The following is a 27,745-nucleotide window of genomic DNA, read 5'->3' on the forward strand; positions in this document are numbered from 1 at the left end:
TAGCATAGAAGACAGCGTTTAGCATAGTAAAGTTAACTAAAAAATAACTTTGATTTACATTCCCCAGGGTTCTGTATTTGTCTACAACTTCTTCAAACAAACTGACCACTATGGGGAATTGTATGGATCAAAATTCACATTGGCAAATTCATTCTTTAAAAAGGCTTACAACTATTTGATCACAACTATCAAATCACATTATTTGATGATCAAATGATTTTTCCTTACATGACAAAAATATATTTATTTGAATTGAATTGTGCTATGATGATTACATAAACTATGGCAGGGGGTAGACAAGACAAGGGTATTACATACATGTTCAAAGACTATACTAGCTTCCTACCTGCAGTCGTTCAATCTCCACCCTCAGTCCTTTCGTCAGCTTCTCCTCCTCCTCCAGCCTCTCCCGGACTGAACGACACAGGTCCTCAGCCTTGCGGATCTCCTCATCCTTGCCCTCAATCTTGAGCACTCGTTTCCTCAGCGTCTCAACTTCGGCCAGCAGAGACGAATTGCTGCCCTCAGCCTGGATGATCTTATCTTGGAGGTCCAGCAGCTCATCCTCAGCCTTCTGGAGCTTACTGGTGGCCTCTTCCAGCTCATCCAGCCGGCGTCCCAGGCTCTGGAGCTTGTGACGCAAGTGGCGATTGGTGGTGTCTTTGTACTCAGACATGATTGATTGGCTACTGTGGTGATGTGTGGTGTTTGTGTTGTGTGGTGCTATTACCCGAGCAAGATTTTTATTTGACAACTGTTTGGGAGGTATGCATTTGCGTGGTCAGTCCCTTCTCTGTAACCGCAGGGATCTAAAAGACTTGGTTCCTATTATGTAATGTGTCCAGTGAGTTTAGACACACTCTCTTCTTTGATGTCTCTCTTTCTTCTACGTTTGATGCGGATAAATTATCATCTGCAAAACAGAAGAGGAAAATGATCATTTCTTTCAAATGGAAATTGGCAAACAATGCTACCAAACTTCTCACATGAACATAATGTATGCACCAAGATGTACAAAATCCATATATCATCAGCTCTGGCTACTGGAAAAATCTGCAGACTTTCCCCTTTGCCTGCAATCTAGGGACAGGCTAAGGGGCTAAGGGGCTCAGGGGTAGAGAGGTCAGGGGGAACAGTGGAGGGGCAAGAGGATGCGAGTTAGCTGGCCCCTAATGGATGGTGCTTCACAGAGGAGCTGCACTGTCAGCACATGATTTCACAGTTCTGCCTGATTAGTGCAACACAAACTGAGAGAGGCAGTGTGATGGGTCAGCAATGCGCACGCACACACCGCACACACGCACGCACACACACACACACACACACCACATATACACAGAGGGGCCATGGAGGTGGGACACTGGTCAAGAGGAATAATTAAGCACGGAAACACGCCTGAACCTGATTTTACTACACCCCATAATGTATGGACACATGACTGATCCAGAGAACAAAGGAAGAACTGCTGTTCTTTATTGCCCTTGAATGCTGTGTTTGATGCACCTCATCCATCATACTACTGACCCTCTAACATCCAGGTAATGTCCCTCAATTGACTTCCTGCCTGCTTTCTGCTGACAGCAGCAGAACCTCAATGACACACACCCTTCTTTCAACTAAAACAAATGCATTCCTCTGGCTTTTTGAAGTACAATGCAATGTTTAGCATTCGTAACATGGACCATTTATATCCAGCTGACGAAGCCTGAAGGAGTTGTTTTGTGTCTAACAGAGAATACCAGATAGAGGAAGAGATGGCAGATGAAAAGAGCCCTTCCTCTATCCAGAGCCTGTGTCTGTTCCCTCCAGCTGTATTTCAACCTCAGACATGATTTGCTAGTTCTACGCCCCCCCCCCCCCCCATCCCCCCCACACATACCAGTCCCACACCATCAGACCTTAGTGCCCCTCACATCTGCAGACATCATCACTTATCGATCCCCTGCCGCCCTCTCCTCTGTGTCTGTGTCTGTGTGTGTGTGTGTGTGTGTGTGTGTCTTCTGCTGCATCGTCCAATAATCTCCTCTCTGATCCACCTTCCAGAAACCACAAACACACACACACACCGGTTTCCCTGACATCCACCAAAAGGGTATCAGGTCTGGAGCCTTAATATCCAGCCAATTTCTGTATGCATATCAATCATCAGTGTTTGTGATGGAATCCACACACTAATAAACAATATTTTGTTAATTTTCGGTACAGTAAGCCTGTAAGGACTGCTAGCCTGACATTCACTGACAATATTGCTGACAATAACATTTTGAAAAGGTGTCAAATGTTTTTTGGCGCTAATTAACTAAACTGATATATTTGCCACTTAAAGAAGCCCTATGCAACAATTTTAGCAAAAATGACCTTAATTATGCAGGTTGAGAGTCGCACTTTCTGGGTTGTTTGGTGGGTGCTTCGTCTCCCTCTATCGCTTCTCCGCGGAAAAAACGAATATGCAACTTTCAGAACCCGGACCGGGTAAATCCGGATGTGACTCAGCGGAAGTTGCTGTTGAAATTGTAAGTAGCCTACCCTTGGGTGAACTTCGTTTTTGTAATTTGGTTTGATAGTCTCTTGAACAATGTGTTTGCTCGACCGTTTTATTGTGAGCCCTGTATGTGTTTAACTTGGTTTCTTGATAGCTAGCTTGCTAGTTAGTGGGGGCTTAGCATAGCAGTCACTTGCTACCGAAGCTGCAGGGGGAGCTATGTCATGAGCCCAAATCCGGCGGAAACCCAGAAAGAGCGAATGAATAACCAGACCTGCATAGGGCTTCTTTAACAAGTTTGTGTGGGAACATGAATTTAAAACATGGTCCACATGCAAAAAAGCCTACTGTGCATTCGGCACACATCTGTATTGAACATCCTGTACCTAAACGGTTAGGTACGCATATGTGTACCTTTACACCTAAAAGAGAACGAATTCAATTGATTTTTTTAGATATCATTCTTTTCTGCATTCTTTTGGGATTTGTGTTTGGTCTGAGGAAGTCATGAGAACAACCGGTAAGAATATCCATATATGTACACATCCCTAACTACAGTGCAGGACATGTGAAGTCAGAGCCATATCGGAGTGAAAGTAGTCCTGTAAATAGAGGCCAACTTCCAAATGCACACAGTGCTGATGTGATACACATCCACTCTAGATGAGGATGACATCAGTTCCCTGGAGCACAGGTGCAGCTGCCTGGGTCAGCCCAGCAGTGCTGCCCTCCTGCCTGGATAGCCCTGTCCCAGTCTCTCCACCTCTCTCACCCACTCTCTTTCCCTCTCCCTCAACCCCCTTCCTCTCTGCGTCTAACCCTCTCGCTCTCCCTCTCTCTGGGGAGGGCTGGGTTCCTGAGCTGGCACCCTGCACCCATCTCCATGCCAAGAACGGGGGCCTAGTCGCTGCCCTGTGCGCATGCGATCCACGCCAGCCCCACGGCTTCAAAGAGCCAGCGGAGCGTGCAAAGCAGCCCTGGCATGGGCGCCCATCCCAAGGCAATCAACATACCTGCTCTTATCTGAACTGCACTTTCATTAGGTACGCCAGGGCACACACAGCCAGTGGGAGAGAAGTAAAGGGTGCAAGAGGATGACAATGCCATGCACACACACACACACACACACACACACGGTTGCTCCTGAGGAATGAGGACCACCACGCCTACACTGAAGCCCAAAACTCCCATAATGCATTGGGACCAGGGCTCTTCTGGCCCAGTGGCTAATGAGATCACAGGACCTGTCATCACCACTTTGGCATCCGCAGATTCTCTTGGGAAAAAAAACAGGTTTTGGTGGACGGGTGTAATTGGGAGGTGTGTGCGTCAGGGGGGTTGAGTGAATGGGGGTGGGGTTGGGGCAACCCAAATATCTGAACCGCAACCAAATGGAACAGGCAGTCCCATTCCTAGGCTTGTTGATCAGTTAAACGACAAAATCCTTTCTAACACAGAGACATCCCTCTCTCCCTCCACATCAAATGCATATGAACACCATGAAGTTTGTCACAAAGCACAATGATCTACCAATTTACCAATGCGCTGATTAACTGTTTAATTCAATCTTGTCTCACTTGTTTTCAGTTTGATTCAATGAGACATTTCATAACAAATCAGCTGAGAACAGTCAGAGAGTCACATAGCCAGTAAAAAACTATTCTAGTGTGTGGAACAGTATGATGTGGATGCCATCTGTGATTAGGCCTCTGTGAGCTCACTGCTGGGGTGAAAGTTCACTTCTCAACTTCATTTGGCTGAAATCACTGGCAACCATTAACAGTGTGAGTTAGGAGGGAAAAAGAATGAAAATGAAGTTCAGAAAAAGGGTTGAAAAGGAAGGAGGAGGAGTCAGAGGAGGACGATGCTGACAACTCTTAGGCTTGTAGAAACCTTATGCTCCCAGGCAGCAGAGGACAGAAGAGGAGAGCAGGCCGGCTTGCCCGCACCAAGGTTACAATCATCCTGCACCATGTGATTAGAGGCACAGCCCTGAACTTCCTGACTTGCTCTCGCTCCCTGAACATTATGTTCCCTCAGCGAAAGTCAAAGAGGAGGGGAAAAAAGAGAAAGAGAGGGAGAGAATGGAAGAGGGAACGCAAGGGGAGGGGGGGAAAGCCTTTCACTTTGCACTTGACATTACTTTGGATGTCTTGCTAGAGTTCTTATTCTTTTTAAACATTACTTAATAAACCCTCAAACTCTGGTTGCTGTGCCAATGACAACGGCACAACCTTGAATTTCCGTTGATTGCTTGGCCTTAAACAGAGACCCCGAGCAAGAGAGAGAGCGAGAGAGATACACAGAGAGAAAGAAAGAGAGAGAGAGAGAGGCCCAGAGTTGAAGGCGCTTGGCCTCTTCCCGTCTCCCTCAACCCTCTCCATCCTGGCAGGCCGTGCCAAGCCACAAAATGGTGGCAACCTGACGCTGGTGCGGCATTTTTTCGTTTTTCCAAGAAAGAGAAAACCGTCCTGTAATGTTCAGTCTGTTGTTTCCTGTGTAGTCAAGTCATTTTTTCTTTCTCTCTCCCTCAGTCTTTCTCGCTCACTCCCTCTATAGTTTTGCCACTTTTGGAAAAATGAAAATGCACTGAAAGTGTGTCCATGCGCCAGCACAACGGTTGCCTATGGATGCCAATGCCAAAGCTGAAAGGCAGACATGCAAGCAAAGAAAGCAAGACAAAATGTATTCTTTTATGCATTTCTATTTCTGTGAAACCTGCATGCATATAATTTATGTTGTTTTCCATACCTGGATGAACAGAGTTCCTCAGGCCAAATGGCCGACAGCAAGCATGGCCTGCGTCCTTGAGAGGTAATCCAATAATGACCATACATGTCACCACCACTATCATTTTAATCATGATAAAGCTTTACTTGGAAAAACATATCAATGGTTTGCTTGTGGATCCAGAGGTCAAGCTACTTGAGTATCTCAGAAAAACACACGCCAGTACACAACAGCTACTCTCCAATCAATCTTCACTACTCATTGCACTATGAAATGTAGTTGTATAAACACTGGCGAACAACAACTTGTAACCATCAACCTCAACTTCCTATTGCTCATCCATAATTATCTGTGTAGAGGGCCTATAGGCCTTGCTTAAAATGGAGTTTGTCCCAGAATGTTTGAGTCAATAGAATATACAGTATAAAAAATGTGAAGTGGCCAGTGGTTCATAGTGGGACAGTGACAGGTTTGACAATTGTGTCCCAAATCAATAGCACAAGTTAACTTCTCATCTTCTCTGTTTATATGTATGTCTAGGCCTAACTAAAGATAAGTAAAAAGAAATACTTTCAGATCTTGCAGGCCTAAACTTCTTGCAGACTGGGATTTGTTAAAAGATCAATCTAGCTTTATGACTTACTGAAGTGATATGGTGGTGGATAGCAGGCCTCAAGCTCAGAGTGAAGAAGGAGAGGAGGAGGAGGGAGATTAATGGATAAATATTTGCATGGTACGGAAGAAGCAGGGCGAAATCTTTAATCAAAGCAGCTATGCCTAGTATGAGTAATCTGCTAGCATGCTCAACAATGACCCACTAACAAGTAAAGAACTTTATGTGCGTGTGTGTGTGCGTGCATGCGTTTGAGTGAAACAAGATCCGAATGAAGGAAACAAACAAGGCAGAGAGAAAGGGAGAGGGTGACATGTGAGTAGAGAAAGAGAACTAAGGGCAAAACTATTTGTTTGACTTGGGGTGCATACAGAACATTGCTTCTATTCATAAAAGACATACATACAGATGCCAAACTCCATCTATGGTTAAAATCAAAACATTCAGCAGGCTCCTTCAGACCCCAGTCACCAAGCCTGACCGGCTTCCAGACCCTATCAGGGCTATGTCAAGCTTCTACTCACCCAGTCACACACACACACACACACACACACACACACACACACCAACCATTCTCACACACACAAAACATATACCCATATGCTTGAAAGTCCTCTTACATTTACAATGTGAGCCCCCTATCAGACTGCATGCAAAATATTTCTGTAGGACCTGGAACAGAAAATGCGTTTGATGTCACAACAGAGAAGAACAACACAGATAAAGTGAATGCTTGGTATGGACAATGACACAAATAAAGCCAATGGATACCTTTAACCATGACCCTGAAATTACCACATAGAACCAGGATGGAACTTATTATGTGTTCCATGTGTTTTAGAACCAGGATAGAACTTCCTATGTGTTCCATGTGTTTGACTCAAAACACTACTCAATCTGAGTTGGTGAGTGACAGAAAGACAGCTGAGTTTGAGTGGTAGAAAAATCTGGCCCAATCTGGCCCAGATCTGGTCCGCTGTCGGCTGGTATCTGGTTAGTGACAGTGGGTAATTATCAATGAGCGGTCTGGCGGTGGCGCTGAAACTCTGTCTTAACATTCCGTCCTGGGCCGTTCAGCCTGAGAGAAAATATTTATCCCCCTTCAACCCGCCTCTGGTATGTCTAGGGTGGATGTATGTTACTCCAGCTGGGCTTTTCATATCCTTTCACTCTCTCCCTTTTTCTCTCTCTTTCTCTCTCTCAATCACTCTCTCTCTCTGTCGATATCATTCAATCCATCACTTTCAATCACAGTACCCCTCTCTCTCTCAATCACTCTCCCACTATGTTGATCAGTCTCACTCTCTCAATCACACCCCTCTCTCTCTCTCAACCTCTCTCTCTCTCTCTCTGCTCTATGGCAATAACATAAACATCAAATCTGGAATTCCCTCCAGCCATGAGGGTAAACAAGGCAAACAGAAGAGCATGGGGTCAACTGAGGCCACAATGAAAGCCACCAGTACGAGATCTGGTCAAATGTTTACAACACAGTCAGGCTGAACACTAAAGCGCATGTTTATCTTCATTAAAAGCATGGACACCGCTCCAAACAAATGTGGATGAGACGGCAGACAAGGGGGAAAGAGTGTTTATAAAACTACTTACGGGCAGAATGTGTGTGTTTTTCCCCCCCATCATGCCAGCGCTCTAGTCAAAAGAACCACTCCACCAGTGTACATCTCCAACAGGAAAAATGGAACAATGAAGCACCAGGCTTTGTCCATTGATTTCATTACTCTTCAAAATGTCCAGCCTACTCAAGACCAAACATCCTGCTCGAAGATATTTCATAATGGGTATCGAACCCGTGCCAACCAATTGTAAACACTGTATGATATGATCTAAAACACATAATCTAACACATAATCTATCTACCTGTATGATATGATCGAAAACACATAATCTAACACATAATCTATCTACCTGTATGATATGATCGAAAACACATAATCTAACACATAATCTATCTACCTGTATGATATGATCGAAAACACACAATTTAAATACATAATCCATCTACCTGTATGATATGATCTAAAACACATAATCTAACACATAATCTATCTGCCTGTATGATATGATCCAAAACACATAATCTAACACCGTGGCTCTCAATCTTTGTTGAGTCGTGACTGCTAGAATAATCAGGTTGGTGCTTGCAACCCCCCACTCTCCAGTCTCCACCTGCATGCCCCCTGTACTTGTCTGCCCCCAGACAGAATAATATATTTCATTTGGGCTTTACTGCTCTGCGTTTAGATTGGATTTACATTGGAGTCTTGAGTTGGAATGAGGTTACTTTTTCTGAGAAGCCATCTCCATAGGTGGTGGATGAGGCTTTTTTACCAACCATCACAGTTGTTACAAATATGTGGGACAGGTAATCATCTTCATAACAGCTATTCCTGACCACAACCAACAAAGCATAGCTAATGGAACAACACAGCAATGGAGAATGATAATATCATCATGAAATACAATTATTAGCCCAGAGAGGATGCATTATTACTATTTACTGATGCTTAGCTAAGTGAACAACAACACTGTGTGTGTGTGTGTGTGTGTGTGTGTGTGTGTGTGTGTGTGTGTGTGTGTTAGTAGCAGTAATGGAAATTGAACAGAGTGGATGAAAAGTGCTGGCTTACTGTATATTATATTTTTTTACCCCCAGAAATGCTGTGGCAACCCCCACCCCCAGGTATAGAGAACCACTGATCTAACACATCATTGCAATGATCCCATCCTGCTCCTTCTGCTCTGGTGGGTGCATGGTACCTTTGGAGACAGAAAGGGGAGGACAAACAGGTCTTATGCAATGCAAAGGCAGAATACAGAAGGACAGAGTGAGCAAAACAGAGGAGATGAAAGCAGAGAGACTGTCTGGCATCACACACACACACACACACAAATCAACAACTAAGCCTATATTAAACAACAGGTTGTGGGGTACAACAGCAATGCACAAATGGCTGATCGCAGTTGCAAATGTGCTGCATGTTGTATCTAGGATCTGTAAAGGCCCTCCTCCATGGTACTGCTGACACTGCCAGTAGTCTGAGTGCCTAAGCAAAAAACCAAAGCAACCAAAACAACTTCACCAGCAACAAGTAGGCATCTCTAGCACGTGCTTATGCTTTGGTGAAGCAGTCTCTAAGCAAAACCAGTAGTCTGACTGGCCAATCAAATAACTTTACCAACAAAGCAACTTTGTGAGTAACAATTATGCTTCTTTAGCAAGTACTTATGCTTCTTTAGCAAGTACTAATGACAGCAAAGCTATGCATATCTAACATGGTTAGCAACATTCCACCTGGGCCATAAAGTCATTTGCCACACCTGCAGATGTCCATTGACCATCACAGAGCCACAGTAGCAAAGCCAACACACAGTACAGCCCCACCTACTGTCCACCTAGTTACTAGCTACTGATTACATTTTCTTTAGCCTCTGTGAAACTGTTAAACCTGAGATCAAACTGCATTCCCATCTCCTACTTCTCTGTGGTGCAGAGATGCAAAGAGACAGAGATAGGCAGGGCAGACTCCCGAAATAAGACACCCAAATAGAGATAGAAATGAGAGCGAGAACAACACAGAGAGAAACAGAGCTCTCTCTGTGTTCCCTACCGTAACTATAATTACTGACGCTGCAATAGTGCAATATAGTTATATGATCATTTAGTTATGGCTTTGGCAACACGGTATGCAGTACATAGCAATGCAAATACATCTGAGCCTTGGTGATAAATTGCAGTAGAGAAAGACCAGACTAGGCCAGTCATAAAAAATGATGTTATCGCTATTGTACAATTTATGAAAATATCAATAATAACTTTTGCAGACCTTAATATATCCCAACCATTATGTTTACATTCACGTAATTGGTCTTCATTATATTTGCTGTACATTTGTGTTTAAAGTGATGTCCTAAAGCAACAACTAACCTAACTTAAAGATCCGACTTATGATTATACCTTCCTGCATACTTGTGTCTCCAAAGTATACTGCCTTTGCTGTTGCAGATATGTCTCTTAGCAGCAGCAAAAAACTGTAGCTGCAAGTGGAGAGGGCTTGTGGTTTATTGCACTAATTTCTCAGACAATATATCTTCCAACAAAAAAAATAGTTCATGTGACAGGCCTAGACCAGAGAGATAAATAGAGCAACTTCTACCTGACATTTTGGTTTTGCTCTAATCTATTGAACATTTCCTCCCCCCTTATTTGAATCCCAATGATATTCTAAATTCCTGGACATTTTTGTCAGTAGCCCAAGCTGCTGTGGTTGCTAAGAAAGGAGAAATGGAGGCATGGAGAGGCCGCCCATACACCATTTCACCCGTCCTCTCTCTTTCTCTGTTGGCTATGAAGTGGCTTAATTGGCGTTGGTGGTGAGGTGAGATCTAATCACCATCGGCAGACCATGACCCGCACAGGCAGGAATGCACACATCACACACCGTCTCAGTGTGTGTGTGTGTGTGTGTGTGTGTGTGTGTGTGTGTGTGTGTGTGTGTGTGTGTGTGTGTGTGGTGAGGGACACGGCCGTCGCTAAGGCAGGCACCCTGTTGCCAGGAAGACGGCCGGGAGCTGTTGATAACTGTAGCTATTTGTGCCATGCACACACACACACACACACACTCACACACACACAAATCCAAGTTTGTGTCTCCAAACCTCTCAATTTAATCTTAGATCTAATGTTTTTAAGTGTTATTTACTTAAACTGCTGACATCCATCTTAAATCAATTTTACTGTGTAATACTTAGTGAAAATCATACAAAAAGTGAGTGAGTGCGTGTGAGATAGGGATTGAGAAAGAGAGAGAGAAAAAATACAACCCTGAGTCTTGTGTTTACCTTGCCATGTTATTAACAAACAGTTTACAGAGGAAATGATGTAAGGAGAGTGACATTCTCTCCCCCACTACTTTCTCTGTGGCTCTTTATACATCTGCACAGCAGCAGCAGATTCAGTGCTTAAGCCCAAACATGGCATGAAATGGAGATGGATTTGGTCTGTCTGCCCTGGTCTGGACCAGATGTAGTGGAGGTGCGGCAGATCAGGACTGGAGCTGTTCCAGTCATCTGCTACCTGGGCAGTGTTGTAGTGCACTATGCCTCGAGTCCGAGTCCAGGTTCAAGTCCCCAGTATTCAAGTCCGAGTCAAGTCCAAGTCATTTAAAAAAAATTCCAAGTCCGTGTCGAGTCCACTACTCATCCAAGTCAAGTCCGAGTCGAGTCACTATTGATCCGCGTTGAGTCCGAGTTGAGTCCCTATTGATCAAGTCAAGTCCAAGTCCAGCACTAAAGTAAGCATACATGTCGTTCCATTTTTTCCCATTGCAGATGAAATCCAATCTTCTGTCTCCAAGCAGGGGTGCCATCACTTGTGTGAAAGTAGTATTGCCAAATTTCTTGCCAAACCCAATGTGTTGTATTTATTATATCGGAGAGAATGCCATACCATAGCCTATAGGCCTAATAATAAATTAGCAATCCACATTCCAATCACACAGGCCATTAAGTCACATTTTTCTGTTACTGACTGCTGACAATTGTACTCTGTAGGCAGTGTTGTAGAAGTTCATACTTCACAAGAGCTAGATGGACGTTGGAGTAGGCCTATTTTGTAAGAGGTAGTGTGGATCATAAAAGGGCCACCCCCGGGCATTGTTTTTAAATTCTGGCTGTTTAATAGCCTACCCAATTTTAGCGCAGTTTGGGAGGGACAGAAATACCTAATGGAGCAGGGCCCATCTTGTTAGCTTCTTTCTGACTCCGGTGACGTGAACATTGGCTACCTGCAACTGCATAATGTTATCACTTCACTGACACTATGGAGACATATTTCACGTCAACAATGGAGATGAAAACTATCTTTCGGTTAATGGAGATGCAGAACATCTGCCTAATTAATTGGAGATGAGTGAAATAAATGTTTTTTTTTAAGCTGCCATCGCCATAGGCTACTATTTGCTACGATATTCACCTGTTAGAAATAGAACAAGTTGCCATTTCCTTTTCCTTTTTTTTGCGCAGTGGATGAGGCCATCAAATCGCTCGTTTGAACAGTAACAGTAATCCACTTCATTCATGGTTTTAAATATAGTACAAAAAAAAGTCGAGTCCTCAACGAGTCATCGTGAGTGCGAGTCCAAGTTCGAGTCATTCATGCTCAAGTCCAAGTCAAGTCACAACTCTAAATTTAGCTCATGACTCAGACTCGAGTACTACAACACTGTACCTGGGTGAACTTATCTCCAAAAAGCACATTTCAGTTATGACATGCAATGGCCTACTAACTGCCACTGATACAAACACACACACACGGCTTAAAATGATGCCAATGTGTGTCAACACACACGCACACTCGAGGGCTTAATTGCATTAGAAAGAGTGTGTATGTGTGTGTGTGTGTCTATTCACACTAAGACATGCACACACACATACACTAACACTGTTAGACAACAGATGCATTTGCTTACCGTATTAGAACTGACATGACAAATTTATGAGCAAATGCATGAGCTCTCCATCAATGACACATATGACCTTGTTATCTATGATCTAAAACTGCCATTATTAACGTAAATCTATACATTGCAAATGTCTCTGTAGATACAATACAGAATTAAAACTACTCTTATTTTCTACTAACCCGCTTGAGATAGCATTCACAGTAAAACAGGATATTTGTGGTTGGCTTTTAGAGTTTTAAAGCCAGTCAACAAATTATTTTCTTATTCAACAGTATTCAGAATAACCCATTCTGAATTAATCATAGTGGAGTTGATTTGAGGTGAATTTCAGTCTTTCTGAACCTTAGGGGGTGTTGTTGATCCCCTAGGACCTGAGTGCCCTCACATCCAAGGACAGGTAAGCCATCTCATTTAGATTCAAACACACACACACACCTCCATCCTCTACATCACTAGCCTCCAAACCCCATCACCCCCCACTCTCTGATTAGCCTTCATCTCCTCACAGAGGAAGAGGATGACAGAGGGACAATTAGATTCACACACACACGTACTCCACAGCCACCCTATTTTTTTTCTGCCCTTCTATTTTTCAGTCTCTATCATTCCAACAACTGACCTTTCATCTTTCCACTCTCTCTCTCCCCACCTCCCTCTGTGTGCCTCTTCTTCTCCCCCCTCCTCCTCTCCCTCACAGTGGAAATGAGGGCTAATCCTTAGGGTGGACCATGGTGATTGATGGGGCAGTTAGACCCACTGCCCCTAAACACTACTCCGACAATATTAGGCCATCACTTGTTCACAAACACAAAGCAACGCAACTCCGTGAATGACACACACACACACACACACACACACACACATTCATCTAATCTCCTCTAACCTTCATTTTGTCTACCCAAACCCCTCTCCAACAGATGACACATTAGTAGTGGAAGGACACACTGAGGTCACCATTTGTCGGTGGGGGACGTGGGACACGGTCGGAGGAATTACAATCAGACACTGAGAGTGTCCTTGAATTAGTAACAAATGGTGTGTGTGTGTGTGTGCACACGTGTGTGTGTAAGGAAGAGAGAAACAGAACAGCAAGGAAAATGAAAGAACAAAATACACAAAGAAAGGCAGATATAAAGAGAGAGATTAAGAGAGGAGGGGCAGCAGGAGAGACAAAGGCCACAAGATCCAGTTGAGGTGTATTAAAGAGAGAGGAACTGATGCATGAGATAGAGACATAAGGACAGACAGCAAGAGAGTGGCCGCTGAGCAGCTTTGATTTGATTTAGTTTATTGTATCAAGAATGCCTTACACATGCAAAGACATCAGATACAGGTCTTTAGCCAAACACGTCACTGCAGCAAGAATGCAGCACTGAGCCCGCAGCAGAGGAGAGGAGAGGAGGAGAGGAGGAGAGGAGGGGAGGGGCCTGGGACGATGACAAGGGATGACAAAATAAAGGGATAGATGGATGAAAGCTGGCAACGGGGTAGGCATGTCTGTCTATTAAAAACAGAGGTGTATGCGTGCGGGACAAGACCACCCAAATGCAACACGGAAGAGATAACCTCTGCATAAATTCACCTAAACTACACTGAGTGGTACTAGAGAGGCCCACCAAAGACCAATCATGTACATTGGAATCTTTTGGTGAGTAAAAACAATCCACTGCACACACTGCGATGCAGGCAGACATGCCTTACTATCTCCTATTTCATGGCTTCTGTGTTGTAGCATACGTCGCACAATTGTACAACTCGGGCGGTACGATGACGTACGATACAAGTGGATAGACCCAATAGTCCCCAGCAGATTTGTAAAAGGAAGAATAACAAAATAAATACTACATTTCCCATGATACCCGGGTCTGAACCAAGCTAAGTTGATTGGCAAAGTGAGACATGGGGGGTGTGGCTTTGGAGTCTGAATGGCAGCCTGCCTGACCCCAGAGCCTCTTGACCAGAAGGAAGGAAGACCGGCGCCGGAGTGTACCAGGGGCCACCAGGAAACACACACACACAGAAATATAAACATACACTTACACAGAAACACACATCCAACTAGACACCTATAAACACACACGCACGCTATATATCCCAGGAAACAGGCTCACAAAGGGCTTGCATAGAGGGCCTCGGAATCCGGAACCTTCCACACATCTGAACCCATTTCCCCTTCCGCTTACCACAGAGTTGGGAAGAAATACACACCCACCCACTCACTCACATACACACACACACACACACACACACACACACACAAAGATAAGACAGACATGTCATCATGGTTTGGATTCTCAGTGCACACATGACCACAGCAGGCAGACACACACACACACGGGTTGCACACTGAATTACACACACATTTACAAACTTACTTTCCAGGGATGCATCCTTTCCCAGCCAGTGACTGTGAGTGAGTTCTGTCTCTGTCTGCCTGTCTGCTTGTGTCTGCTTGTGTCTTTCTCTCCACGTCTGGTTCAATGCTGCTTCATCTAGTAGGTCAGACCTGCCAACAGAGCAGAGAGAATAGGAGCAGAACCTGCAATTAGTACAAGAACAAGACAATTCCACAAAAATATCTCTCTGCTCCACAAGATAGTGTACGGTTTGCTTCAAATAATTCAGGTTCACACAGAACTTAAGACTAAAGAAAAATAACAAAGGTTAATGTGAGAACTTAAAAATCAACAAATAAAACAGATTCAAAAGCAGATTTGCTACCCAGGCACCTATATAATGTCATGAGCTTATTAGGAAAGGCTAAATAACACAGAAGGAGCGAGGCCAAAGAAGAATTCCTGTCTCTGAGTGGCAACAGCAGATCATCTGACACAAGGGACTGTTACAGTGCTGTACTGTGCTGCTGAGATGCGTCCTTAACATCAAAAGGAGTGTAGCCTACTTTGGAGACATCCACTCGCACGGCTGTAACACTCACCAACGTAATAATTTCCCATGTAATAAACCACCAACATAATAAAAATCTGCACAAAATCTGCACGTTTTAAACATAATAATCCTGCCAACATAATAATTTCCCACCAACGTAATAACTGTTGCCTACTGCCAACGTAATAACCCAATTTCCCACCAATGTAATAACCCAATTTCCCACCAACGTTTGCAGGAACTTATTATGTAGGTGGGAATGTTATAAAAGTTATTACATTAACTTCCCACCAATGTAATAAATCACTGATTTAGTGATATTATGTCTGTTTTATCAGTTGTAAGGGTATAGTTGCGTGCCACCCCCCCCCTTACTTATACCTTAAGTTTACAGTATTTACTTATACCTTTAGTATACCTTTACTTATCATTCATCACCTTTACTAGGAGCCAAGCAAAGCTACATGGACTGCAATTATGGCATTTATTTAAGTGAAATAATAAAAAGAACAGAAGGGGTGTCCATGTAGGTTTGCTTGGCTCCTAGTAAAGATAATGAATATTAAGTAAAGGTATAAGTAAATGGGGGTAAACATTTTTTATGGTCATGAGATGGTTTAGATGGTGACAATTTTTCACAACTATACCCTTACAACTGATAAAACAGATAGATTATCACTAAATCAGTGATTTATTACATTGGTGGGCAGTTAATGTAATATTTTTTTAACCTTCCCACCAACATAATAACTTCCTGCAAACACAATAATTATTTCGTTGGTTGGAAATTGGGTTGTTACATTGGCAGTAGGCAACAGTTATTACGTGGGGGGAATTATTACTTTGGCAGGATTATTATGTTTAAAACGTGCACATTTTGTGCAGATTTTTATTACGTTGGTGGTTTATTACATTGGTAGTAAGTTGGTGGGTGGTATTTCTAAAAGTGTACCCAGGTCTTTACTATGTTGTCTTTAGTCCTGAGAGTCTCTGGGTTTCTGAATAAAAGGGGATCTAGAGAAAATCTCATCCCTGTTGCATCATGGCACATATGTGGAAATGACTGTAGTTATGGTAACACACTGCCACAGCAACGCAGTGACAGACACCAGATGTCATTTCTGATGGTCACATACACTCAGTTTCCTGTCATGAAACAACCACCCCTCACACGAATGTACTCTTTTACACCACCAAATAAAGGAAGAGGGGATACAGCTCATCTGCTGAGTTACACCCCCCCATACACACACAGGCACTAATCCACATCAATCAGGGGTGTAAAGGTACACGTATTCGTACCAAACCATTTAGGTATGAGACGTACCAAATACAGTCTTTAACTGTAATCAACAGTAATTTTTCTAGTTCCTACACAAACATATTAAGTGGTCAGTTTAGTCAATTAACATCAAAAAATATTTAACAAATTTTCAAAATACTATTCCTGCAGCAGCAGTACCTACAGGCTTACTGTACCAACAAAAATGTACCAAACCGTACACACCGAACCGTGATTTTTGTGTACCGTTACACACAACACACACACAGGCATCCCATAGTTGAACAAGGGAGGTTAGTCACTTCCTCTGTAAAAGCCCAGCTCTGCCTCCTGCCTCCTGCTTTGTGACGAGTCAGAATAATATCCAGTATCTTGAGACACACATACACATGCACACACATCAAGAGAGGTGCAAACATTTCATGCACCTCTCACACCTCCTAAACTGACAGCCCAGTGATGGAATCACACAAAGACAAGAAAGCCAACTGGAGTGCCGATAGGGCCGCAGGAGCTAAATTCTATCCAATGGGCAGGTCAATGACCACAAGGACCCAGGTTCAAGTCCGGAGGTAATTTCCCGATCCCACTCCCTATCCCTCTCTCTCCTACTCATTTTCGGTCATCTCTTCACTGCCCTGTCTGAAGGCCAATGTCCACTGTTGGTGACATTCACGTCTATGGATTTGACGCTCAAGAGATAAAACAATGTTCTAAACTTTGCCATTGACGAGCGTCAGACGCCACCAGTGGGCTTTGCTCTGTTCAAAATAATGTTCTAAACTTCTGCTTAACACGTGTCAGATGCCGCAATGGGCATTGGCCATAATTATGGTAAATAAATAAATAAATAACTAAATAAATTTAAAAAATTAAAATGAATAAACAAAAAAACATATACATATACACACACACAACAAAAAAAACCAAGACATTGTCTCTGGGATTTTTACCTATCCCAAAACCTGAACCTCCGAGAGCAACAATGTGGCCGGTACCGATGTGAGTGTATGTCAGTATGGTGCTGCTCTTTAGTGTCTGTTGTAAGAGTTTGGAAGACATGCTTTTCCATTCTTTCCACTGATCTGTGTTTCACACATGGCCAGAATGAATTATCCTCCCTATCCTAGAAGACAAACCTTAAAATACATCTCTTGCTTTTTCCCCAATGATGTTTTGCATGGGAAACCATTTCCTGTAAGTGATTAGTGGACTGTGTGTGTTGTTTCGTCTGCAAGTCAGAGGGGAAGGAATGCCCAAATGAAACACGCATAATAGGATACCCCATGAGGTATGAAACAAGGGAAAATGAGGAAGAGAGATGAACGGAGGAAAGAGAAAAGGAGAGATGCACAGAAAAAGAATATCGACAAAAAGAGAGAGACGGACAGAGAGAGGAATAATAATAAGAAGAATAAAAGCAATCCTCTGGAAGGAATTTTTGTTGGTTCATATTTGTAGTGTTTGAGGCGGAGTGAGACCGACGTTCGTGTTTGAACAGTCAGGCAGGAGGGCCAGCCTCCTCCACATTATGGAGTAAAACCTGAAGAACTTGTTATAATCTGTTATTATAGTGTGTTATCCAGCAATAACAGGCACACTTAAGACTCTAAATGACGCGCAAATCGCTAACCTCTCACGCCCTCACAGGCCATAGACACATGCTTAGAGGCCACACACACATGCACACACACGCACACACAAACACACACACAGAGAGACACACAACACTCCCAAATGCAGGAATGACACCAACACAAAGAGGAGCCTTTGAGCTGTACGGCAGCTGGATTAAGGGCAGTCCCAATAGTGAACCTACTGACCTCAGCACTGCCAGGTCTACAGGAGTGCTTGCTGCACCCCATTCGCATGCTGACACCCCCCCCCCAAGCTGAGGCCTCAGTGCCATATGAGGGCCAACTGCAGCAGGTCGACCCAGTCTCCAGCCCCATGTGTTTGCCATGCCAGAGGAGCGTGCAGGTGCCTGCAGACCTCCCCAGGGTTGGCCTGAGCCAGACCAGATAAATCAGCCCTTAAATGACCCTTTCAAATATATGGTATTCTTTTCATGGTCAGATCTAGCTTTTACCCCAGCCCAAGAGCCAACCCCAGCGTGTGGACACCCTCTACATGAGCATCATGTTCGAGAGGCAGGCAGGAAAGAGAGAGAGGGAGACCAAGAGAGAAAGAGAACAGAAGAGTGAGATAGAGAGAGAGAGTGAACAGAGAGAAGAAGAAAAAGAGAAAAGAAATGAGTAGAGAGAAATAACAGAGTGTAACAGATAGAGAGAGAGAGAGAAAGAGAGAGAGAGAGAGAGAGAGAGAGAGAGAGAGAGAGAGAGAGAGAGAGAGAGAGAGAGAGAGAGAGAGAAAAAGAGAGGAGATGGAGGGAGAACAGACAGAGAGAACAGAGAGTCAAAATCAAAGTGGGTGGGAAGAGGATTTTCTTGACCCTTGGCACCATTTACAGAGCCTGACTTTGAAGAAGAAAGAAAAAAAGTCAAGAGGGAAAAACAAAAGACTGAGGCATGTGTACCAGACAACCTGAAGCTCAGACACTCATAGAAACAATAATGCAAACCTGCTGAGAGACTTCTCAGCCAACCAGCAAAAAAAAAAAATGAAAAAAGGACTCAATCATGACAGGGTATCCAGTCATTATAATACAGGACACACACACACACACGTCCCTTAAAGCGTGAGAGGTCCTGGCAGATCCAGCAGTGGAGTGGAGAGTTGAGGGGAAGGGTAAAACCAACCAGTTTGTCCCGACAGCACAGCACTCACGCCTGGGAAAAAAAATGCTCTGCTAGGGCCTTAAGCTGTAGATGTGGAGGGGTTGCTGAATCATTACCAACACCACAACGTCACACACAAACATGCTCACAAACGCACACTCCCTACACACAGCACACAGACACACCCAATACCCGGGCAGGAAGAGCCTCACATATCCTATTATGGGTGCGTATGAACCAATCAGATTATCCTGTTGACATAACAACGACAACACCCGAAAAAGGCACTAACTTGCTGACGGACGGGGCAGGGTGAGGAGCCGCCATGATAAAACTTAATGGGTGACTTACCACTGATATGCTGTTCATATTCCTGTGATTACTCATTCAGTAACAGCATTACCGCATAAAACACTGCGTCATTCTACCTCCATACAATACTATTCACTTGTGCGATTCAACATCAATAGCATAAATTATTCATGACTGAATGTGTCATTGTATTTGTCTTCAAGTTTAGTCAATGAATCACCATGCCCTATTTTGATATGAAGTAAATATGAAGTTGTGGGTAATTTTCTGCTATGAATCAACATTTGATTGCTACAGGAAATAATGATGAGGTTGCGGTGTGTCATTGCATTTCTGAAATAAATTGCTAAAATAAAATTACCACAATGGTGATCGTCATTATGATTAAGTGGATATTTAAATTGAAACAATTTAATGTGGCTGTGATGAAATGGTTATTCAAGTCAAATAGTAATTCAACACTTGAATGAGAGTAGAGTTGGGAACACGTATGGCTGCGATTCTTCACCTGTCATTCTACTCATTCTACTGTCATTTGATGGTTAAATCATATCAATATCAATTCACAAACACACAGACTAAGATGTAGAATTGCCTGTGAAAGTTCAGGAGGGACTTCGAGGTGTCAGACCCAGAGTAGAGAAGGTTCAGGAGGAGGTTCCAAAGTGAGTAGAGAAGGTTCAGGAGGAGGTTCCAAAGTTACTGGAACACAGAGAACTTCGTTGAGGTAGAGAAGGTTCAGAAGAAAGAGGCAGTGAACAAGAGGCATCATACAGATGGCTAGACTATGATTCACCACCAGATGATTTGAACATGAATGAGCCGTGTGTGTGTGTGTGTGTGTGTGTGTACCGTGGCACCACCAAAGCTCAGGACCTACAGGCCAACATCAACCCCCCTCTGCAGTCAGTAATATAGTGCTATTTATAACACTTCAACAAAGCATCAAAAAAGGCAAAAAAGTTTTTCTTTAAAGTGTAGCAGCTAGTGGCTTACAGAGTCGGCATTAGCAGTAATCTCAATGTGAGGTTTCCGGACTGTTTCTATTTTTATGTTGTTTTTGTTCCTTTTATGGTCTTGATGTGCCATAACAGCCTCAGCATAAAGGTTGATGAGCAGAGTGCATTTTACGCCAAACCACACACACGCACACACACAAAATGCACCCCAACACAACCGCTCTTTGGACTGCAGTCCAAGTAAAAAATATATAGCTTTATCTTTCAGTGATCATCCATCTGGTATCCGTCATTAACACTAAGCTTAAAGAGTGGTTCACCAATAATTTCTATTTTTATGTTGTTTTTGTTTCTTTTATGTGCTTTTCTTCTTTTCTTGATGTGCCATGAAGGCCTTAACACGGAGGTCCAAGAGCAATGAACGCATCCCACACCAAACCATACACTCTGTATCTGCATGCCAAACCAATCCTTACTCTTGCTCTACTGACTACCACCCAAACCATACTTAACTCTCAAACACAAGAATGAGTATCTACTGAATAGCACCCCAACACCATACATTACTCTGAAATAAGTAGGAACCCAAAGCTCATCTCTATCAGTCCAACAGCAATGCCAACATCTACATTCACTCTTTTGTTCAAGAGTAATAATCCCCCCCCCCCCCCCCGGCTCCCAGCTCTGGCTTCAGTAGTAACAATGCCTACACAGGAGCTAATAGTAGAACAAACTCCAAAAACTCCACTCCAGAATCCAAAGGACTCCACATTAGAGCCTCTCTCAACACTAGCCCTACTGCAGGAGGTCAGAACAGCATGGATGGTTCTAAGAAAACAGAGAGAATAGAGAAAGAGAGAGTAGAGAGGTTCTCTCTTTCTATGTGTGTGTGTGTGTGTGTGTGTGTGTGTGTGTGTGTGTGTGTGCGCGTGTGTGAGAGATAATGTGAGTGTGAGAGAGAGAGGCCCACTATCCACTCATTCTACATGTCTGAGGCATTCCTCACCCTCAGCGTGTGTATATTTTCTGATCACAAGAAAAATAATCCAGCGGAGGAATTTTATTTTGAGAAACGCCAGCGAGATCCTGGACTTTTGGAGCGAGAGCAGCACAGCACACTGAGAAAGCAGCCAACCAGTGCCTCTCAACACACAACGTTTAGCTTAAAGGAGACTGGACTCTGTTCACCCACCCACACAGGAGAATATGCAGCATCTCTTCACAATGTTCTTAACAATACAACACACCTGCTCTACTAAGTTGTTCTTTACACAAAACACACACACAGGCAAACAGACACAGAAACACTCACAGACACAAACACAGACAGACACAGACAGACAGACACCCATACATACATGGTCCGTGCACTGATCTAGAGCCAGTGAAACTAAACTGCATTATTTCACAGTGTGCATCTACCTACTGTGAGGAGGCTCTCATGAGGTCAAACAGGGAGCTGGGAGTGTGTTGATGTGTCAGTCCCACCTCAGAGGCAGTACACAGATGTGCTGATTAAATCAGCTGAGAACAGACTGGTGGGTCTGTGTCGGTGTGTCTGTGTTCTCATTTCTAGTGGAGTGTGTCGGTTTGTCCAGTCCTCACTTTAAAAGAAAAGCCCTCATTCCACACACTTACCCAAGAAAGGCCAGAAAATGTTTATTGCAACTTAAAACTTTGTGAAACACTTCACAATAGCAGACCAGTGCACAGTGAGAATGAAAGAAAAGAAAAGAAAAGAAAAAGAAGAAGGGACTTTCCCAAGTTCACCCCCCTTCTCTCTGAAAGCCTGCTGCTGGGTTCCTGCATCCTGTTTGTGGCTCTTCTCCTCATCTGCCTCAGGCCCAGCCACACACACACACACACACACACACACACACACACACACACACACACACACACACACACACACACACACACACACACACACACACACAGAGAAATGGTTGCAGGCAGGAGTATGGTGCGTGATGGCTGGTGAGGAAGTGGATTTATGAAAGCCAGTTCAGGGATGTTGATACAGGTGCCTGGGCCTACCCTGCTCCTCTAGCCCTCCTCTCCTCTCCGCTCTCCTTCCTTTGCTCCCTCTTTCCCACCCAGTCTTACCATCTCCTCTATTCTTCTCTTTCGCTATCGCACTCTAATTGTTTGCCTTTTCACACAGATGTTGGAATTCTCCTGTAGGCCACTGACCAGATCTACTTAAAGAAATCAGCAAATTGGCAAAAACTTGTGGGGTTTGCCAAAACTGACCAATCAGCAACTGCCTATCTGGTTGAGCAAAGAAGGACCAATCCCCAGGTGCTGCAGATAAGCCTGGAAGAATAAAACAAAACACAGTAGAGGTTGCCATGACAACCCTTTGGGTCGTAAACACTTACACTTGTTCCCATCGGCAGTCATCACCAAGTATGACATCACCGCAAGCTTTTTATGCTTGGCTGTTATCAGGGTGATAAAGACCCACACGTGCAAGCTCTCTCTCTCTCACACACACTATACCAGTATATGGTAAAGTATGATTATTTCCTGTAAATCTCCCCCCGTAGTCAGGGGGGGCCAAGGGTACAGGCTGTGCCAAACGATCACAGCGCCTAAGACCCACCCCCAAACATATGGATATCCTCATGGTACAGACTTCACTCAGGAAGTTCAAACAGAACTCCAGCTTACACACACACACACACACACACAAATAGGCACTCAGACTATACACAAGCACAGATGACAAATATGTAAACACAGACATAAATACATAAAATACAAATACATAAACACAGAAACACACACATGCATGTGTGCGCAACAAAAAAGATGGGCATGGGTATTTAAATAGGCCTAGCCTTAAAAATAGCATAAGGATTCAAATAGGCCAAACTTAAAACATGGCACCTTTAAGGGGGTCCTGATGACATGGTGTCTGTATCCGTGAGACACACCAGGGATGGTCTCTGAGCTGGGCTACCTAAGACAGCCCAAGCCTCACCATCCCAAATTTAAAACAGGCCCATCAAGTCTCCAAAGCACCAATAAACATTTAGCAGATGGGAAGCTCCTTGCTGTTGTTCAAGGACATTCTTTTCTGTGACCACACTCGTTTTTTAAACTCAGTTAGGACTTGGCCATTCAGGGAGTTCTAATATAGAGTCTAACGTTAGATGTCATGCTGTGTTTAAAACAGGGTTACATGGTTGTAACCCACAGGCTGAGACAGAGAGAGAATGAAAGAGACTGAAAGAGAGGGAGGGAGAGAAAGAGAGATGTCAGAGGGACTTTTATCCATTGTCTCCATGTTCCTCTTTCCCAGGCAGAAAGAATGCACCTTCAACCAGACTGGAATGGCTTCTGAAAAATGTCAAAAATGCCTCCATTTTCTCCCTCCCGTCTTCCTAAACCCCCTTCTCAACCCTCATCCCCCCCTTCCCTACCCGACTGGGACCGATCCCACCCCTTCCAGCCAGCCGACCCACCACATTCCTGTGTTCTTCGCCCCTGTACATAACACTCAAACACACACACACACACACACACACACACACACACACACACACACACACACACAATCACCTCCTCCTCCTCTCTGCTTTTTTTCCTCTACCTACCTCCCTCTCACACACATGCTGTGAGGGGAAAGAGAGATAGAGAGCAAAAGAAAGAAAGAAAAAAAAAAGAGAGAGAGAGAGAGAGAGAGAGAGAGAGAGAGAGAGAGAGAGAGTGAGTGAGAAGTGTTTAAGACATTAATAACACACAAGTTTCCACCCAGCTGACCCAGACATCCCTTTTAAGGGCAAGCGGTTCAGATTTCTCTTTTCATTAACTTCCAAAAATACCCCCGGAGCCCGGACCGCCACCACTCTCCCCCAGAGAGAGGGCAGCCCAGCAGGGTTCTGGGAGACGGGCCTCGATAAGAACCGGCCCGGTCTAAAAATACAGCCCCATCCTGCCAGAGCAGAGGGCTGTACACACAAAGGTAATGTGGCAGTGGAATTTACAAGAACTGCCTCACAGCCCACCGCTCGCTTCCTTCCACCACTACCCCCAACCTCCTTGTTCTGCCTGCCCGGCTGAGGCCCTAAATCCCTGGCTGGATTCGAACTTGGGTTCTCTGAACAACTGGTCATGTTTTTAAGGATTTTAAAAAATGTTTCAGCAAAGTTTCTGCACTTAGCATGGGGGTTTGACTGTCTCCGTCACAACAAGCTGCTGTGATATAATTCTGGCAGTACAACTGCACACAGAATTGCCAAAGGACAGAATGAGATGTTAGAGCAATTCAATTTCATTTCATTTGTATAATGCCAATAACTTGCCTCAAGGCACTTCAATGGGCCCAGACGCTGCAGCCCCTGGTGAAAGGACTAAGGCAAAGTAAAAAAAAATATTTTAATCTTGTTCATGCTCTATGTTGATTTCTGCATATGGCACCAGATATTTCCGTATGCTTCTCTAGCTGCTGGATTTTTAAGTTTGCCTCCTCACACACCTTTGCCAGGAGCTAAGTGAGTATAATTCTTTGTCACCATGAGCGCATCCTGTTAGCAGGAAAAAAGACAGACACAGATCATCTTGTTGAAAACTCCCTTTGTTCCATTGAACCCTAGGCTGTAACCTGTTCTTTTCTTTCTTTCTTCTCTTTCTTTTTTAAATGATAACCATAACCATCCTAGCTCATGGAGAGAACACAGAGAGGCCCCTTGCACACAGGAAATGTGGAGAGGATGGGGAGGAATGGAATCAATAACCAGGGCAAATGAAGTTGTTGGAGGGAGGAAGAGAGGGAGAGAAAGACAAAGAGAGAGAAGAGGGTAGGAAGTGACACGGAAAAGAGGGGAGTAGATGAAATCAATAACCAGGGCCTCATATTGAGAAAATGCTGAACTGGATTAGGAAGACACAGTCCACAGTGAGCCATCGCACTTCCAAGTCACAAGCAACCAGGAAGATGACTCCATTGCCATGTGGCATCTACAGAATTCTCTGCGTGTCCCTCTCCCTCTCGCTCCCTCTCTCCCTCTCTCTCCGATAAGGAAACAGAGGATGGTTCTATGGGCTAAATGAAGACCAGATGATGCGTTCCTCAAACATTCTTTACTTTCTTCTGAACTCATGATGAGGCTCACCGGTATGGCAGCAGAGCAAAGCAACACTAGATAACATTGTCCTGCAGACAAGCTGAAGATATGCTTCCTTTTCAACTCTCTTGTGTGTGTGTGTGTGTGTGTGTGTGTGTGTGTGTCCCTTGCTATCACCAAAGACACACTGATGAAATCAGAACCCCCTTTTACATCAAATCTATTTTCCTTATTTGTGTTTGGCTCATTTGAGATAACCAATCCAGGAAACACACCTTAAGCTCTGGAATGCACCAATCAAGAGTGATTCGTTGCTCCCATGTGGACAGACTTAGGAGACGAATTTAGAAACAACTCATCACGTCTGACTGCGCCAAGGCATCTCCTTACGTGCAGCTTGAGATACTGAATAATTATACAATATATCTGAACCCCAGCGAAGCATGAGATTCTGTCTGTCAGCAGCCAATTATTTCTTAATCTCGATGTCCTGACAGAAACAAAGAGAGAGACAGAGAGAGAGAGAGAGAGAGAGAGAGAGAGAGAGAGAGAAAGACAGAGACAGAGAGAGAGAGATGCATATGTTCACTAATCATCCATCATGAGTCTGGGAAAGTTCTATTTAACCAACCATAAGTTACCTCTCAGATACACATTAGACAAATACAGCATACCATGTTAAAACTGTTAAACCATTTTCAGAGACAATTACTATACTACGGAAATGTAATTCTGTTACAACCCTAGTCTAGTCTAAATACACACACACACACAAACTTACACAGCACTCCATTTCACATGGGCTTAGGGGTATAGAGATCAACAATATTGTCCTGTTGGCATCCCTAAGATGCTACTGTAAACAAAGAGTGTAGATATGTCATCCTCTCCCTTTCCGGCCACCGTAGGAGGCTGGCTTGAGCAGCTCCACAAAGGAGTTTTCCCCCACTGCCCCACAAAAGCCCGTCTTTCCCCGGGTCCACAAAATCACCTGCTGCTTGGCTGCCTCTCAATCCCCACATGGGAGGACGGGTGAGTGTGGGGTTACCCAATAACCAGCACCAAATACTCGCCCTCCAATTAGCCTAGACCACTCCACTGTGATCCGCACACTCAGGGGAACAAACGAGGCCTTTGGTCGGGGTGGTCCCTGCAGACTCACCACCAGCCGCAGAAAACACGCAAACCAGGGACAGGGACAGTTTTTTTTTTTACCCCTCCTCTCAGCTGTTCGCTGCTCCTCATCTTCCCACACACATCCTCCATCACACCTCTCAGCTGCCTCTCTCTCTCTCTCTCTCTCTCTCTCTCTCTCTCTCTCTCTCATTAAATGGTGCTTTATTGACATGAATGAGTAAAGTCACTGTTGCCAAAGCTACAAGTATAACATGTTAATAATCAACTTTACAGACAGTATCTTCACGAAGTTTAGCGTTTGCAGCCATCTTGAATTTAGTCACGATAAGGGATCAGATTCCAAAAATAATTCCGTGGAAATGCATGGATTCCAGTTGTTGCTACTGGAAGAAACTGGAATCCATGCATTTCCACTGAATTATTTTTGGAATCTGATCCCTTATCATACCTGTTCATTCTTACTCGTCGCTTGACTTATCGTGACTAAATTCAAGATGGCTGCAAACGCTAAACTTTGTGAAGATACTGTCTGTATAAATCGTCTTGTAAAGTAAACTACCAGTGCTTTTTCAAAGTTCTCAATGTCTGGTTTTAAATGTCAGGGCCCTCGGAAGTCTACCAATGAAGTGTGGAGATACATTGAGCCTCGTAAATGGTGTAAAACAGTGATTTATTTGCATGGCTAGCCCGATGCCGAAGCACCACCATTGAAAAAGCTGTTGGTAGCATCGCTAACTAGCCAGATTTTGGAGTGCAGGGGACAAGCCGAGATGGGCTATGAGACATACGTTCACACTCGGTATCATGTTTCAACACACTTTAGGTCAATAACACACCAGAATTCTCCTTTAAGAAGGAAATGTTCCTCGTTTTCTACATCATTTATGCAGAAGCTACAGTTCCTCGTATGTCTAGGCACCCATGTTTGTCTATGTCCATCAGTTTCAATGTGTAGGCTATGGTCACTGATTCTGTATTTTGTCAGTGTTGTTCTTTTCTTTCTATCTTTGATGTCATTTAAGTATGGGGCTATACAGTAATTTCTGTTC

General features: G+C 43.9%; 1 protein-coding gene across 3 annotated transcripts in view; it reads right to left on the reverse strand.

Annotated features, from left to right (window-relative positions):
* Window positions 1–27,745, reverse strand: part of luzp1 (leucine zipper protein 1) — a 51,664-nt gene that overhangs the window by 10,865 nt on the left and 13,054 nt on the right. For all 3 annotated transcript variants that reach the window (XM_048227466.1, XM_048227467.1, XM_048227468.1), the window contains exons 2-3: window positions 14,683–14,813; window positions 347–913 (exon numbers count right to left, since the gene is read on the reverse strand). In XM_048227466.1, the coding sequence (XP_048083423.1) occupies window positions 347–676 (330 nt within the window). In that variant the 5' untranslated portion in view covers window positions 677–913; window positions 14,683–14,813. The remainder of the gene's footprint in view (window positions 1–346; window positions 914–14,682; window positions 14,814–27,745) is intronic.

The sequence above is a fragment of the Alosa alosa genome, chromosome 19 (genome assembly GCF_017589495.1).
Source record: "Alosa alosa isolate M-15738 ecotype Scorff River chromosome 19, AALO_Geno_1.1, whole genome shotgun sequence".
In the NCBI taxonomy this organism is placed as follows: domain Eukaryota; kingdom Metazoa; phylum Chordata; class Actinopteri; order Clupeiformes; family Clupeidae; genus Alosa; species Alosa alosa.